Source organism: Propithecus coquereli, unplaced genomic scaffold, assembly GCF_000956105.1.
Source record: "Propithecus coquereli isolate 6110/MARCELLA unplaced genomic scaffold, Pcoq_1.0 Scaffold386, whole genome shotgun sequence".
In the NCBI taxonomy this organism is placed as follows: domain Eukaryota; kingdom Metazoa; phylum Chordata; class Mammalia; order Primates; family Indriidae; genus Propithecus; species Propithecus coquereli.
Window position 1 is genome coordinate 2440401 of NW_012149574.1, and position 17746 is coordinate 2458146.

The window sequence follows — 17746 nt, forward strand, 5'->3', positions numbered from 1 at the left end:
GCTAGTAAAAGGCAGAGCAGAGACTTGAAAACAAGTTATTATAAAGGATTAAGGCCGACAGAGATTGAAACACACACAAACTCACCATTATTACTGGTTGAGCTGACACAGAGAATGTGGTGGCCTTCTTTTCCCTAGAATTGGAAAGACTGACTACTGTAGGCATTTGTCATTAAGCGTAATGCATAGCTGAGAACAGTCGAAAATACAAGATTTTTAAGGGTAAATTCATTCCCAAAAAATATTAAGAAGAAGTGGCTTCACAAAGAATGTCCAGGTTCTGCTTCCAAATTCGTCAACTACATAAACTGCTGCACCTCAGTAGAATGAATGAAGAGATGGAGACGGGTTAGGAGTGTAAAGGCCATGGAGAGTTCAGCCCTCAATCCAGAGCAAGCTTCTGGAGAGGGAAGAATGCTCTGAACTAACAAGAGCTGTCACATAGAGTTTAGCATGCACTGGACACTATTCTGAGTGCTTTGTCCTCATTGGCTCATGCACTCATTACATGAATGTTAGGAGGTAGGTACTACCATTAGCCCCATTTTGCAAAGGCAATAATGGAGCTTACAGTATGCAGATGAAGGAGCTCCGGAAACTTCCCTTCAAAATATAACTCCTTGGTATAAAGAGTATTTTGAATTAAAGGCCCTTAGAGATCAACAGGTCTTGAAGGGGCTTTCCTTCTTTCTTCATTAAAAAATCAAACCCATCAAAAAGAACAATTGACTTCCTTTCCCCTCCCTGTTATCTCAATATATTATAGGAAAGAAGATCAAGAATGCAACCAGACCTGACCCAAATCATTTTAAATATAATACCTGTCTCACAGGTTAATGTAATTTCCAAATAGAATTATTTATAAGCCAATCTGTTTCCCTCATCCATTCATTCTCTCAAGTATCTGTTCATCCTGCCCAGTAACCACCTATTGCCACTCAACAAAGTTACCTATATTTCTCATCTCCCCTGCCCCTCTAAAACAAGGGTATATAAACTTCTGGACTCCACTTGGATCTTGGGTAATCACTCTGTCACTCTCCCTGTGTGCATGGTAAATAAATCTCTTCCTCTTATTAATGTGCCTTATTGTGACTTGATCTTTCAGCGAATCTTCCAGGGTGAAGGGGAAGTTTCCCCTCACCCTCACACAGATAAATCTCTCAAAGTGATACAACTAGACATGATGACACTGGGTTTCAAATCCTCCAAACGTATTCAGTATATTTTGCAATGCTTTTTAGTTTGTAGAGGTTTTATTTTGGAAATCTAAGCCATTGGAGACATGCTGTGTACACTCCACAATATTAGTCACTGTCAGTGTCTGACTAGGTTCATGCACTGGATTGTAAACACCTCCATGTGGGGAAGACCCCTCCACTGGGCACAGAAATATGAAATACTCATGGTGTGTATACCCAGCCTTATCGGCAGGACATGGGGGCTTGTGTGCCCAGTGCTCTGCTTTTACCTGAACGAATGTAATGTACAGACTTTGGCTCAGGAAGGCATTAGAACTCACTTCCATTCGACTCTTCAGAGAAAACCCATTTATTTGTTTAGAATGCCCAGAACGTTGTCCGCTTTTAAAATTTTTACATAAAAGGGTTTCCTTGATCCTTTGACCCTTGAATATTTTTAAATTTAGCTGATTTCTTTTACTTTTCCAGTGCTTAAGCAGCCTGGCTTATACCATTTTCTGCAGATATTTAACTTGCCCTCTTATTTTATATTAGTTTTACTAATGAGAAACAGGAAACTTTGTAAAAGAAGAAACATTCTTCCCAGGGTCATTCATTCACAGGGAAGTGCTATGCCACCCTCCTGCAGGTTACAACTATAAGAGCATTCTGAATGAACTGAACTAGTTCCCATTTTGTCTCCAGACAGTCCCCTCTAGGTCATCATTGCTCCCAGGAAATCAGTGGAGCTATACGCAAAAATTCCCTTACCAGAAAGCAAAAGCTCAGCCCCGGTGTTCACCAGAGAGTTACAGACACTATGTTGTTATCTCCTCTTTAAAACCAAATATCCCTTAATGAGGAATGCCAGCAGTTAATAGTTATGGTTTTCAAACACGTAACTCTCCGATATTAGCCAGGACGCTTAACCAGCTCATATTCTGTTCCACAAAGTATATAAATAGAAAGCGCTACTCAGGAAGACCCCTCGATATTATCCCATCTTTGCAACTTTCACCCTCTTTTAGAAGGAAGCAGAATAAGAAGTCTTAACCAAGTTATTAGACTCCTGACTCAACATGAAGTCTTAAATAAACGAGTTCTTTTCCTATCATAAAGTTCTCCAAAAGGATCGTCCTTGTGCTTAGTTCCTCCAGCTCCCTTACCTCATTTGACAAAAGTGAAAAGTGATGCTAGGGCTAGAAGTAACCCATCCAGGCCTTTGAAACTGAAGGGGCTATTTGGAATCCCTCTCACCCTAAAGGTCTCTAACCTGCCTTGGCAGCTGAGGCCAGCCCAGAGTTTGAAAACCAGGTAAGAGGTGGGAAGCCATAACACTCCAAACATGCAAATATACTGTACCTTACTGCCACATTGGAGTGATGTAGACCAGGTTTCAAAGTCAAGCTTTTCTTTCAACAGGTACTTATTGAATAGGACAATGAATAGACAGATAAAGTCTATGCCCTGTTTGAACATATATCCTGGCTCTATCACTTACTACCCAGATATCCTTGAGCAAGTCACTTGAGCCTCCTGTCCTTATTTACAACATAAAGGGAATGGTATTTATCTTATAGAATTCTTACATGAATAAATTAGAAATTGTATCTATAGCATTTAACAGAGTGCCTGGATTATTAGAAATCTCTCAACCAATGGTTATTTCCATTATATTACCCCATGATCTTAGAGGTATAGCAAGACAGTTTTTGCATTGGTCATTAATTCTCTGCAGTAATGCCAAAGGATAGGAAAGTAAATTTAAAGATCCCAATCCAGACTTCTTCTGATTTCACCATCATCTGCTTATAAATGTCCTGGCTTTATTTCCAATTCATTTCCTATGGCTTTTTATGCATATTAAGCACAGTATTGGGTAAACACTGAGCAGAAGAGAAAATCTATGATTCTAACATGTGCTATTTGAGCTTCTTTGTGTGGATTTGTGTTGCTGTACTTTCGTTTGTGGAGTGGAGGTAGATTATTTATAGTCCAGACTCGGTTTCACAGTAATAAACATATATATTATAAATGCCCTGCTCTTTCCTGTTACCTTATCAATCGTAAGAAATTTTCATGAATGGTAGCTAACACTTCCATAGCCCAGCTTCTCCATCTAGTGGCCAGGGAGTAAAACTGAAGGTTGAAATGTAGGGAGCAATACCCAGTCTTTCCTTAAATTACAATGGGCAAATTGATTTTCAACTCTCACCCTGCTATGGTCACTCTCTGGACTCAAGGATGCCTCGAGACAACATTGGAACTAATTAAGCCATCCATGAGGCCATGGCAAGGCTGTGTCTGCTCAAGCTGCCCCACCCAGGGTCTAGGATACCTTAATTCATACCGGTGAGGAGTCAATACCCACTATGAGCGTGGTGACTCAACTCCTGTAGTGCTAGGAGTACACTCTGGGAGGCTAAGGCAGGAGGATCACTTGAGGTCAGGAGTTCAAGACCAGCCTGAGCAAGAGCAAGACCCCTGTCTCTACCGAAAACAGAAAAAAATTAGCCAGGCGTGGTGGCACATGCCTATAGTCCTAGTTACTCAAGAGGCTGAAGCAGGAGTATCACTTAAGCAGAGGATTTTGAGGTTGCGGTGAGCTGTGATGATGCCGCTGCACTCTAGCCCAGCTACAGAGTGAGACTCTGACAAGAAAAAAAAAAAAAGCCCTACTCACTGGCTGAGCACTCTTGTTCATTTTTTCTCTTTTCCACAATGCTGAGACACTCTGGTCTCCTGCTGCTGGCCTTTAAGTAGTACAAAAGGTACTGAGCCCACAGAGGAGCAGGGACTTTTACATTGGATTGATATTTTTTCATTTTTTTCTAAAGACAATGGGGAAGAGAAAAGTTACTTACAACACTATATCAAGAATACCTCAGTCTCTCTATTTCTCTCTCTCTCTCTCTCTCTCTCTCTCTCTCTCTCTCTCACACACACACACACACACACACACTTTTACATTGGATTGATATTTTTTCATTTTTTTCTAAAGACAATGGGGAAGAGAAAAGTTACTTACAACACTATATCAAGAATACTTCAGTCTCTCTATTTCTCTCTCTCTCTCTCTCTCTCTCTCACACACACACACACACACACACACACACCACTTTCTTCACACATAAAATAGGAGACTATTGGTTGTTGTCTCAGATTTTCTATGCACAGAAAAGAAGCATTAGATAAGTTGGAAGACAATTCCTAAGTGATCCAGGCTGGGAAATGAAGTGATTTTGAAAGAGGAGAATGGAGAAATAGACTAGGGTAGTCCCAGATTTCTTACATCTCTATGCAGTGGACACCCCTAATTTTTAATATAAGCTTCATTAAGAATTTTCACTTATTTCACTGCTTCATCTAATTCATTGAAAGAGGGTTTTCCCGAATTTCAGATATTCTGAAAATAAGAAAATCTGCCACCCTTAAGGCACTGAATAGTTGATCTTTCCTAGAGTCAAATTACCTGAGGGATTAATGAAAAGTTTAGTGGAGCTACCATTAGGGAAACAGAATTATAAACAAAATCTCCTGCCATTCCAGAAAAGCTCTTCACAAAAGTAGAGGAGAAAGAAAACACTTTTATTTTTGAATAAACGTTAAACCAGAATGTAAGGTGCATCACAGGCAATCCCCTGAAGAGATCACAAAAGCAGAAAGAAGTCTTGCCCTTTGATATAGCCAATCAGATATAATCCATTGTACACGTTCAAGATAAACAATGACTAGTCCTCAAATAAGAGGAGTTGACGGCACCATCCGTCACTTACAGTTCATCCAAAATTGTTTCGAGAGTGTGTTTGCTAATTGCCTTTGAAAGAAAAAATAAATTTCTGCTTTCATTTTGATTGAAAGTAGATTTGTTAACTGAAGTTAGGCCCCTCTACTACCAGGAAAACTGGGAGATAGGGGCACTGTCTTCCTTGATGATTACCTTTCAAAGAGATGGCTTCCAGGTCCTGGAGGAAATATCCCTGCATTGCAATTTGCCTTTAAAGAGATTTACATGCATTTCAAAGAGGTAGAGGAAAAGCTTAAATGTTTTCTAAAGTAAATGCTTTAAGAAAAGGGAGGGAGGAAGTTTATTTTCAATAGCAAGAATTAGACCTCTTATTTTTAGTTTGTATTTGTCCTTATAGTATTAAAATATTATAAATAATAATATATCTTGCTTCCATGCATCAAGCCCTCCTGGATTAGTAAAACCCTCCTTTCTCTGACAGGCCCTTTTCACTCCAGAATACTTTCTTCTGGAAAGCATTCCAGAATGCAATTTCGAGGCAGGGATTGTTCACCTCTCTACCATTTTAAATAAAGTGTTCCTGGAAATCCCTCACAGAGGCAGACTGATGTCTGCAGAGCAGCTACGAGGACAAATACGATGCGGGATGGGTCTGGTGTTCCACAACCAGCCCCCCAGTTTCTCTAAACCTGTTTCTTCTCAGCCCACTCCCCATCCCGCTCCTGCCTGTTTTCAGTACGACCTCTATGTTATTCAAGGACAAGCAATAAAGTATTTCACACTTTGTTTTATTTTATTTCAAGGAACTCTATGAAAGCACACCTGTATCCACTTTGTCACCACTGAACCCTCGGTGCCCAGCACTTATTGAAGTATATGTTGAGATACAATTTACATAAAGTAAAATGCACCCTCGTTAGTATACAGTTCTATGGATTATGAAAAATGCATACGTCATGTAGCCACAATCACAATTGAGATAAAGATCAACAACAAAAATATTCCCTTCTGTCCTTTAAATGTCAACCCCTCCCCTACCCCTTGCTCCTGGCAAACACTAATGTGTTTTCTGTTCCTATGGTTTTATCTTGTCCTGAATGTCCCAAAAGGTGGGCTTAAAGTCCAGCTTCTTTCACTTGGCATAGTGCATGTGAGACTGACCCAAGCTGTTGCATATATTAGTAGCTCATTCCTTTTCATTGCTGGCTAGTATTCCATTGCATGAATGTAACATAGTTTGGTTAGCGTTCACTCATTGAAGATCATTTGGGCTATTTTTAGGATTTTTTTCTTTTTGTCAATTATGAGTAAAGCAGGTAAAAAATGTGTACTCATGCTTTTAGAGGACATAAGTTTCACTTGGGTAAATACCTAGGAGTGGAATTGCTGGGATGTAGGATAAGTCTACGTTTAACTTGGTAAGAAACTGCCATGCTGTTTTCCAAAAAGGCTATATCATTTGGCATTCTCACCAGCGATGCGTGAGACTTCCAGTTGTTCTGTATCCCTTACCAGGACTTGATATTGTCAGTTCTTGGTTTTATTTTCAATGTTAGCCATTGTAATAAGCATGTAAATGTGTTGCATTGTGGTCTAATGACTATGATGTTGAGCATGTTCTCCTGTATTTGCCATCTGTATAGTTTCTTTGATGAAGTGTCTGTTCAAATATTTTGCCCATTTTGTTATTTCGTGTTTGTTTACTCTCAAATGAGTTTTTTATACTATATTTTCTACTGGGTCTGTGGCTTGACTCTTTGTTTTATTTATTTATTTTGACTGGTCAAGTGAAGCAGTGGGGGTGGAGAAGGAACAATCGACTCTTTGTTTTAACCTTTTATTTTTTAAAAAACAAAGTTTCCCCCTCTGACCAGTGATTTAATAAATGTTAAGTATCTGAAATGGAAAAACTCCCACAGCCCGTCTATACTTGCAGGCCTGGGGTTCCCAGGATGTTCAAAGCTTTCATTGACCTACAGCTTCTGGTTTCGGCCAACAGTCTGGTTCATTCCGACTCTGACATTTTAGGGCGTTCTGCACGTGTGTGCCTGTAACTCCCCTCCCCCAGCCTCTTCCTTCCCTCTGCAGAGATGCCCTTCTCCTTTCAGCTCTCTCTGCACAGGTGGCCAGAGCCACACAGCCCGTCTTTAAGTCAGGACTGCTCTGTCAGAGCACAAGGCAGGCCAGAGGGAAGTGGTAAAGGGACGGAGGAGAAGGCTCCTTTCCATCACCGAGAGGATGGGAAACTCTCTGCCGAGGGAGAACAGGTGAGTCCAGACTCCCTGCAGGGGAGCAAGGGAGTTGGGACAGGGCAATGCAGCCAGAAGGACAAAAACTGCTCTTGGGGACCAAGTGAATTAGGTTAAGGAACCTGCCACAGTGCCTACTATGTGTCCAACATCGCACTAAATTTCTTATAGGTTTTGACTTCTCCCGAGAAGCACAGTGAGTAGCTGGAGGAGAATAGCTGAGGGGTGGAAAGACTTTACCAAGGGAGGGTTATGTAACAGGCGACCAGTTAGACATGGAACAACAGGTCCTGAGAAAGGGATACTCTCCTGAGCTCTTCATGCTCCACAAGGAGGTCAAAGACACCACCACCCTTTCAGTCACTACTTTAAGTTCAAAGTAAACAGCAAGCTTCCTGTCACCAGGAGGCTTCATTTGATGAGGACTCAGTGCAAGCAGGTAGGCAGAGGTCATCTCAATAGGTAGAGAACTTGGCTTTTAAGTTTTCTGGACTTATTTTCATCATTTGAAGTGAAATCATAATAATACAATACCTACCTTAGAGGGTTCTAGTGTGCATGGTGCTAACATAATGCCTGACACAAAGTAGGGCTCAATAATTAGAAGATAATTTCATTTTTTGGACCATCACCTTCATTAACATCAAAGCAGCCATTGTAAAATTTAATACCACCAAAAACAAAGGTATAAAATGAGGTCGTCTAGGGACAGTAAGCTGTCCAGAGAAGTTTTTACATGATTTTGTTTGGTGTCCCAGCTCCCAGTTCATGTCACTGGAGAGTGGAACACAGGAAAAGGAGGTGACCCACTTTGGGCCACTTGCCAAAAGGAGGCTTGTTGATGCTATGGAGACCTTCATGTCCCTTCCTGAGAATAGCATTGTCTGAGACTTCTCCTCCCTGTGTCTTCAAACCCTTTGTCAGTCCTCTACTTTACATTCTTCTATCAGATTATAAATCACTATTTTTATATCTAGTTATGAGCTCCTCAAATGTAGAGATTGTTTCTTATTCATCTTTGAATTCCTGGTTCCTGGCATTGTTTCTGGTACATAGCAGGCACTCGGTTAGTGTTAGATGAACGATTGGAAAAAAAAAAACAAAATATAGAAAGGATGAGAATGAGAAAGTAGTGATTAATGTCACATATGTAAATTTGTGTTTTAGATCTGGTGTGGGGGTGAAGGATTATGACATAAATATGTATTCGTTATAAAAAATAGAAAATAGAGAAAGTATAAATAAGAAATAATGAAGTGGCAATTGCATTTACAACTACTGATAACATTGAATGCATTATCTTCATTTAATTTCTGTATTCATTAGTCATTTGTATTTCCTCATCTGTGAAAACCCAATAATGTTTTTTGCCCGTGTTTGTTTTGGATTTTGGTCTATTTTGTTTTAGTGATAGTAAAAGCTTTTTGTACTTTGGAGAAATTAGTCCTTTCTCATAAATATTGCAAAAAAAATATTTTTCCAAGGCACACGTGTCTTGCACCATTCTGACTTTTTATGGTTTTATGTTTATTATGTTTAAATGATAACTGAATTAAATCTAGAAAGCTTTTTAGTTCTTGCCATTGCATTATGCTTAAAATCCTTTCCCCGCTCCAAGATAAGACAAATCCACACATATAATTTTTTGTGATTTTATTGTTTTACATTTGACCACATACATTTAATGTATGGTGTGACATATAATATTTTTTTCCAAATAGTTGATAAATTGGCCGAGCATCTTCATTTCTATGATGATTTAAAATGTCTCACTTAATATATTAAAGGATCTGATTTTTCCACTTCATCCCTACGACCCAGTTATCATCCAATCAGCACACCCCTCACCATGTCCCTCCAGATCAAATTTATTAGAAAAGCTGGGGAAATTTCCCATTGAATAGAATGGCAACTACTCCTTCATGAGAGGAGCTCAGAGCCTCAGAGGAAGGAATCTGCCAGAAGCAAACCCAGCCTCTCCTCTTACTGGCTGTGGATCCTCAGACAAGTTGGCTGATACTTTTGGTATCAATTTTCTCATTGGTTAGAAAAAAAATAGGATGATATCTACCTCAGGGATTGATTCTAGGATTAAACAAAATATAATTCATAAAATGACTAGGATATAGTAAGTAGTATGTAAGTGCTAGTTTCTTTATCTTCATACCCCCAACTCCCTGCAAATGAAAAGTTGAGTATGCAGAAATCCAACACAAGCAATGAGCCAATTTATTTTCTTTATTTAATCCTTTTCTTCCCCTTTCACCCATGTTCTCTGCATCGGTGCTTTCTGTGAAAGATGGAAATTTACATGAGACAGGGCCAGTACCCCTCCCCATTGCTGTGTATAGTTCTTGCAACTGCACCAAACAGATAATGATAGTTAAGGAGGCCTCTGTCTGGACACTGGTATTCTCACAGTCATGATGAGAATACCTGGACATTTGGGAGCAGTTGATTTAGGATTAGTTGTGCATACAGTTGTTGGAGAAAATCAGTGCGCTGTTGTGTCAGTGGAGAGAACGTCAGATCTAAGGAGGTTGTGGCACATGTTTGAGGAAGAAATATTAACAGGTGTAAGGGCAACCAGGGAGAAGGTAATAGCAGAAATGAGGAAAGCTGGAAAAATTATGAAAAGAAGCAAGAAGCCTGGAAAGGAAATACCTAGCCCATTTCTGATATGTTGAGTTTTAGGTGGCAGCGAGACACTCAAGAGATGCCTTGGAATCTGAGACTTCAAAACGCCAAGCAGAGAACATCCAGGTGAGAGCAAATTCAACCAGACTCCTCCCAGCCTTTGCCCAGGAAGAATAAAGTATGTCAGGTCCTGGACTTCACATCCCCGTGACAGAGGGCCCTGCCTAGACCCAGCATCGGTTGTAATGGCAGCAACCGATGAAGACAAAATGGCTTTGAAACTTTAAACAGCAGATGTGCTACTTTGCTAGGAGCCTAATATAACCCCTAGCAACAGAAAATAGACCCTGTTAGTGCCTGTTATGCCCTGTTATAAAATAAGGGGTCTTATTTCCTATTGTCTCTTTGTTTGCCAATCTCAAGTACCTTTGTGCTCAAGCTCTATCCTAGCCATTTTATTTTAACTCTAGTTTTCTGTTTCTGAAGTGACCACAACCCCGATGTCACAACAATTGTTGGAAGGTTTGTGGAGAGACCCTCGTGATTACTGCGATGCTATTCAATCAAGATGGCCCCATCAATCCTTTCTCATCAGGCCTTTTGAGTCCTTGGCCCTAAAGAATTCTCTCTAAGAAAGAGAATCTCTAAAATATGGAGTTAGCATCCCAGGGTCCAAGAATCCCAAAGGGTGGCAAAGCCATTTGTTCTGTGGCCTGTGGAGTTGCTTTTCACATGATTTTGAGAGGAGCTTTTGAAGGAGTAGCAACTAAAAAACAACCACTGTTGCTATTGTTTAACACCAAGGCCCACGTTAGGGGATGGGGACCCAGAGATGCCCCCAACAGTGTACATTTCTTCAGTGCAAGCTGAGAATCATATATGGGGTGGGGGGCGGTAATTGTACATATGTTAAAGCAGTCCAAATAATGAAATAGATCAGAAGGGCCATGGGCATAACAAGAAAGAGGTGGTCCAGGGAGCCGGGGAAGTCTTGGTGAAAGAGACAGAAACCTGGAATTGCTGGCGTGTAGCCTAAAGTTACAGAGATGTGTCTGACCTGCTTCATGGAGGTTGTCTGAACACATCCCAAACCAAAATATCCATATTGAAATGGAAGAATAAATTGCAGAAAAGTTGAGAAAGAGAAAGACTCAGTTTACAAATAGCTGTTGTCCATATTTAACTTTATCTCTTCCTTACAATTCCATGAGGTAAGCAGCATAGTATCCTCATTTTATAGATTAGAAAACTGTGGCTCAAGGAATTCAGAGATATTGATCCAATAAATCAAAATCAACCATCTCCTTTCATCTCACTCTCGTATCTCCTCAATGAATCTGGTTTCTTAGCATTGGTGTGATTAGGTAGTTTCCTTAGGATGTTTCTTTAGCAACAAAGGAATAGATGTAAGCAAATGGTTTAAAGAGCACTGAAGGTAGCCTGAAGAAGAGGAAGAGCTGCGGCTGGGCCCCGTGGCCCCAAAGGCTCTGATGACGCACCTACCCTAGAGGTGGTTAGAACACGCAGCAAAGCTGGTGACCACACCCAAGGTCACCATACAGTCAGCCTCTCCTCCACTGCCCCTTCTGAGGGAAATCCATGTGAAAGCTCACTACGGGAGACATTTTTGCATGATGTTTTCCAAATGTTTTTACATACTATGACTGTTACCAGTACCTTGATTTCCTGGAGATAAAGGGCTTCTACATTCAACCATGTAGGTAGTTGACTGTGGCTCAAACAGAAAAATACACAGAATGATACTTTGACTTTAACCTAGATGTCTGACTGCAGACAGATTCTAAGCCTTTCTGCCATAAAAAATATAAGTCCTGTTATTTAGCTATACCACTGGAGTCAAGGTGATAGATTTAATGATCTCCTGTACCAGTTAGAGTTGCTCTGTTCTTGGTTATTCATTCTTTATTCATATCTTCATGAAATATTTATTGAAAAAATATTTACTGTGTGTCAGGCATTGTGGCATAGGCTGGTGATGCATACCATGATAAACAAGATAAATATGGGTCCCAACTTAAGAAGCTCACGTTCTAGTGTAGGATATAGAGGAGTGAGCAGACAATTACAATATAGTGTAAATTGGAGGAAATTCAGAGTGAAGCGGAATCCTATACAGATATTTACTAAACCATATCTGAAAAAAAGAATTTTTTATTTATTTGGTTTTTTTTCTGGAGACAGAGTCTCACTCTGTTGCCCAGGCTAGAGGCTAGAGTGCAGTGACGTCATCATGGCTCACTGCAACCTCAAACTCCTGGGCTCCAGCGATCCTCCTGCATCATCTTCCCAAGTAGAGGAGGCTGGGACTACAGGCCAGTGCCACCATGCCAAGCTAATTTTTTTCCTCTTTATAGAGATGGGAGGCGTCTCACTACCTTGCTCAGGCTGGTCTTAAACTCGTGGCCTCAAGCGATCCTCCCACCTCCCAAAGTTCTGGGATTACAGGTGTGAGCCACTGCACCCAGCCTAAAAAAAAATGATTTCAATAATGTCCACACACTTGTATCTTGTACCTTGATTTCCTGGAGATAATTTTTTTTTTTTTTGGGGAGATAACTCTTACGTGGTCTTCATCAAAAGTAAATGCCTATAATTGAGGATGAGAAAATTTGTCCCTTTGCTGGGAATGCAACAGAAAGTTTTTTTCCCTGATTAGGAATTGATAGTGTCATCTTCATCCTAGAAGGAAAAAGGCAGTCTATCATGAGAGATGTGTCTAAGTCACCTAGGATCAGTACTGTCTTGGGAAAAAAAAAAGCTACAGAAATCATTCTGTGATTTGCGTCATTTCTCTTGGGTATTTTAGGTGCTGGGATTGCCAAATCGCTGAAGGGTGTTTCTGCCTTCCATGGTGAGTGGAGATCTGTTTTTAGGTGTTATTTCCCTAAATGTGGTTTCAATGTGGTATTTGCTGTACGTTACCTGTGAACTCCCTGCTGTCTGTGACCATAGCGAAAGCCTGTCATTAGCCCAGACACAATCACCTGAGAGTCGATCGGGGAAGCAACCCTTCACGTTTGGTAAGAAACAGGAACAGTAGCTCATGGGTGGTATCCTCTCCTCAAACAGGAAAGCCTCAGAGGCAAGGATGAAACTAGTGACTAACATAGAGAAAGACTCCTTTCTATACTGCAAATCCCAGAGTCTCCATGTACAGAAGCACACATTTCTGTCTCTTGCAGAGATAATTCACAGTCAGGGTGATCATATAATATAACATCCAAACTGGGGTATCTTTGAGAGTGAAAAGGATGCTAAAAATAGTTAATGGTCACTAAGTAATTGATAATGACATTAACCAGACTGAACAAACCAGGGCATATGGTCATCTGCCGTACAGCAGATGTTGTCCCTGTTTCCTGAGATGACAATGGGCTTCCATTATACTAATATTTATACTGCATTTTTCTAGGGGATCTTTTATACTGTGTGCTCTATGGGAGGAGTTTGTTTGGTTATTTGGGAGATCATAGATTAGAATTGGATTAGAAATAACCCTGGCTCCTTCACTCTTATGATATAAAAGAAACTGCTACTTTGTCATAAAAAAAATTCTCCAAAAAAAGCAATGTATAATATCACCATAGTTTCTTATCTATAAAACAATTCTCTATCAGATTTAGAAAAGGGAGAGGGGAGGAAAGAAAAAAAGAGAGACAGAAAGAAACACAAAGAATGTGTTTCTACTTGGCCTCATCTTTCATTTTCTATTTTTTTTATCTAATTTGTTTATGCTGAAGGAGGTATTATAAAAGTCGTATAACTTTAACAGATTAAAGAGTTAAAAATAAGTTTATAGGTTTATATGGTTTCCTTTGAGAGCTTCTGAATATTAAAACCACCAACTTATCTTCTTTTACAGGAAAAAAATACACATTTTTAAAGAGAGACAAGATTCCCAAAAGGAAAGTAAGTCATCGCTTTTTTATCATTTTCACTTTTGGTAAACTTACATTTCCAAACCGCCCCTTCTCTATGCTCCCAAAGCCCTTTGGGCATATTTCTAGTATAATACTCTCACATTTTGCTACAATCTGTCCAACTGCGTGTTTTTCCCTACTAGATTGTGAGGTCCCAGAAGCAGGGGTTGGCTCATTCATCTCCACATTCCTCAGTCAGTGCCTGAGGTCTGGAGGTTGGAGGAGCTAACTGGGGACAGTCAACGCAACAGGTGGAGGCAAAAGGCATCATAGGGAGAGCACAGGGGAGGGGAGGGGTCTTGTGGCCAAGGTAAAGATTTGCATCTTTGTCTCGAGAGCTACAGGAGGTACTGAAGGGCTTTACACGGGGGCAAGTATGATCAGATTTGCATTAAAGAGATCTCCTCGGCTGCTCTGTGGAGAACAAATTGTGGCAAAGAATGACAAGAGCAAATGCCAGAAAACCACTTAGGAGGCTGGTGCAGTGGTCCCTGGTGACAGAACAGTGTTGAAGTTAAGGAGAGAGAAGAATTTAAGGAGAGGATGGTGAATAGTATCACAAGTAAGAGAAAAAAATAAGAAAGTGTAGGCCTGAGGAAAGGGCATTGTATTTTTGAAGAAGAAAAACAGAGGAGTTTTGACTCTGCCTTCCTGAGTTCAGAGCCCAGTTCATTCGCTGAATCTTGAAAGCTAGCCCTGTAAGGTGTGTAAATGAATAATATAGACCTGCCACCCCCAGCCATGTCACCCTGGGGAATGGTGGGTCCCAGGGAACCCCAATCTCCACCAGAGCAACACATGGTAGAAATAAAACCGGATGTTAAAACTCACAGATGCTTTTCTTATAATGATAATTAGCAAAGTCCTGATGCCCATAGAGGTTTATGGAGATGTGGGAATCCGGGATGTCACTGTGGAAGGAATGTCAATCCATGCAGCATACGGTGGCCTCCAGTGGGTAGCTACAGTGGGTAGCAAGTGTGTCCACTTCTGTCTTTGCTGAATGGCCAGAGCCAGTTGGTTTTAAGTGAATCGGCTTTGGAAAAATTGGCCTGCTCGTGTTTGTATCTGCCAGCAGATACAGGAACGGGAATGTTCAGCCTAAGAGTTTTCTCTTCTGCAAAGCTTTCCTTAAGTGCCAGCCCCTACACTCCCACCATCCGCTGTCGCCCATGGTAGAAACGACAGCCTCCTCGCTGCATTGTGGATCTCTCACAACCCCTTGTCTGCCTCCTTTGCTAGCTTCTGAATCTCCTGAGGACAGGGACTGTTTTCTGATTCTTCTTAAGTCTCCCTAGTGCACGGTACAGAGTAAGTATGCAGTGACTTTTGTATAAGGAAGGACGGAGGGTGGAGGGGAAGAGGGAGACAGGAACAAGAATGTGATTTCCTATCCAAAGTCCCACTGAATGTGCCTCCCTCCTCTGCCTCTCACACTAAGCACAGCTCTGGCTGTTTGTTGATTCTCCCCAGGGATGTGCTAGAGATCAGAATAGCCGGATAAGGGCTATGCCAGCTGTGCTCCAGTTCTCTAGTTGCTTATATTCCAGTCTCCCCCTGCCTTCCCTCAAATCTCCCCATAACCTGAAATTCATTGAGTGTATTTTCTCTCTGCAGACGAAAGAATATCATCTGCTCCCATCCAGGTAATAAGAACAGCTCTAAGACATTATCTGAGACAATGGTAGAAGTGCAGGCCCCCCAGATGGCAGGAGAAGTTGGTCTCCCAGACCCCTTCTGATCCTTCCATGGAAGAAAGACTTTGGATGCCAGTGCTTGTGAGCTCAGGTGGCATATGTAGGGCCTGGTGGCAGAAGCGGCGGCCACTTACTTCTGCTGTACAATTATTGAAAGGAACTGACATTTACTGACCACTTTGTTTATAACGGGCAACATACTGAGTGGTTTACATGCGCCCTCTGTGTAATTGTCACAACCACCTCACGAGATTGATACTACTATTCCCCCGCCCCCACCATTTTACAGATGAGAAAACTAAGAGATTTAGTGATATTCCCCCAAAGCCAGGCACTGGACAAGATGGTAGAGCCAGGATTCAAAACTAAGTGTCACTTAAAATCCACGCTCTTTGCCCTACACTTTGCTGCTTTGCTTTTTATCTCCTGAGATTCCATCATGAGTGAAACCTTCCCTTGAGTTGTTTCCCTATTTCATAATGCAAATATCTCTAGACTGGGTGGTTAAATATCATAACCCAAACACATTAAGCTATCATCAGATTGTTCTGTTTTATAAGAATGGGCTGCCCTTAGACTTTGGGAATTGTATGGGTGGTCGGGGTGGCTCTGGAACATGAGGCAGAGGACACGCCTGGGTAGGCTGTGTACTTGGGGCAACATGGGCACTTTGACTCTGTCTTGCCTAGTGGTTGGGGTGGAGACAGCCGTTTAGAAAAAAATGGCCAAGAGCTGGGGATGAAGTGGCCATAGAAGACAAACTTTACCTAGGGTCAGACCTGCATTGGGACTGAAACATAAAGGGAATGACAAGAGGCCAAACTTGATCATGGCTCTCCTTTGACTAGCAGGGCACCTCTGACCAGACCTACACAGAGGAGCTGTGCTACACCCTCATCAATCACGGGGTCCTCCAGAGAAGGCCATCGGGGAACTCCGCTGAGGAGTACTATGAGAACGTTTCTGGCGAGGCTGAGAGGCCCAGAGAGTACTCGGGAGGAACTGAGACCGAGTATTCACTTCTCCATGTGCCTTCCACCCCGAGGCACCCACATTCCCCAGAAGATGTATATGAACTTCTCATGCCTCGGAGCATCTCCTCTCACTTTCTGAAACAGCCACGTCTGCTAACAGCCCCTCCTGAGACTAAGTTTTCCCATTTATAATGCAGCAGTTAGAAGAGCATTTGTTTAACATCAGCAAATAAAAGTTGGGGGTGAGGGTGAGGTGAGGGGGTGCAAATATCCCCCAGTTCACCTCCCACAACAACCCTTTCCCCACAGAGCATGGTTTGCAGACCACAGGGCCTCTTAGATCCTGCGCAAAAGCCAACATCCAAAGACCAAGCAGTTATCCTGAACGCTACTATTTGAGAAAAGAGTGACCGTCTTTGGTTCTAAATGGTTTGGGGTGGAGGGGCTCCATGGTTCTCCTACAGCTGTGCACACCACAGAGGGTTCTTCTCTTCTGTAGGGATCTTCTTATAAAGTGTCCCCATCATTTTTCTCTGAAGTCACAAGGAAGCTTTATTCATTATACCATTATACTACCCAGGGGGGGAGTTCACTCATTACAGCAACCTTCCAGCTCAGCCACATCCCTAATGGGAGCCAGTGGTGTTGCTCTCACTCCATGCGTCTGGGCCACATCCTCCACATAGTGTCCTTTGACTCGTTGGCCTCCGTGGCTTCGTTGGTTATGTGAGTTGAATCAGGAGGTTCCCAGCCAGATTTTTATATAATTTTAACTTACACGATTTTGTTTTTAACTTTGTATTTCTCCCTGGAAATCTTAATAAGACAATCATAGCATCAGAGATTGTTAAAGTAGAAAGATCCTGGGAGATTCTTCAATCCCATTATCCTTTTTTGGCTCAGAGAGGATAATTTGTCCAATGATACATTAAAGTTAGTGGCAAAACTTTATTGAGAGCCTGATTTTCTCCTGGCTTCCAATTCAGTGCTCCTCCAATATACTACATAGAAGACCCTCTATGGTAAATATATGCATTTAATAACATATAAAAATATGAATAAAATGTTCACATGGGAAAAATAACACACACACACCTTCTCTAATGAACACTCTACTATATGCCTTGGTTATTTACTTTTCCTCACCTTTTCTTTGGTGTTCCTAGAATTATATCTGTCTTCTAAACTAGGGGTCAGCAAACTATGGCACTCAGGCCAAATCTGGCCCACCACCTGTTTTTGTAAATAAAGTTATTTTGGAACACAGCCACACTCATTTGTTTACATACTATCTATGGTTGCCCAACCATGGGAGAGTT

General features: G+C 41.4%; 1 protein-coding gene across 3 annotated transcripts; it reads left to right on the forward strand.

The window, feature by feature from the left end:
* Positions 1 to 6977: 6977 nt before the first annotated feature.
* GCSAM (germinal center-associated, signaling and motility) lies at positions 6978 to 16619 on the forward strand. 3 transcript variants are annotated; one of them, XM_012652248.1, is made up of 6 exons: positions 6978 to 7196; positions 9873 to 9941; positions 12643 to 12687; positions 13699 to 13745; positions 15374 to 15402; positions 16305 to 16619. In XM_012652248.1, exons 1-6 carry the CDS (start codon positions 7168 to 7170, stop codon positions 16617 to 16619), a joined length of 534 nt encoding a protein of 177 aa, XP_012507702.1. In that variant the 5' UTR covers positions 6978 to 7167. The 3 variants fall into 3 exon arrangements, with proteins under 3 accessions (XP_012507702.1, XP_012507701.1, XP_012507703.1); XM_012652247.1 differs by having other exon boundaries at positions 7168 to 7196; positions 9867 to 9941; XM_012652249.1 differs by lacking the exon at positions 12643 to 12687 and having other exon boundaries at positions 7168 to 7196.
* Positions 16620 to 17746: the final 1127 nt, after the last annotated feature.

Excerpts from the sequence above, each read along its gene's own strand:
- GCSAM (XM_012652247.1), top strand. The coding sequence starts at position 7,168 with ATGGGAAACTCTCTGCCGAGGGAGAACAG. Across the intron at positions 9,942-12,642 it reads GCCAAGCAGAGAACATCCAG|GTGCTGGGATTGCCAAATCG; the intron begins GTGAGAGCAAAT and ends TGGGTATTTTAG. Across the intron at positions 15,403-16,304 it reads TATCATCTGCTCCCATCCAG|GGCACCTCTGACCAGACCTA; the intron begins GTAATAAGAACA and ends TTTGACTAGCAG.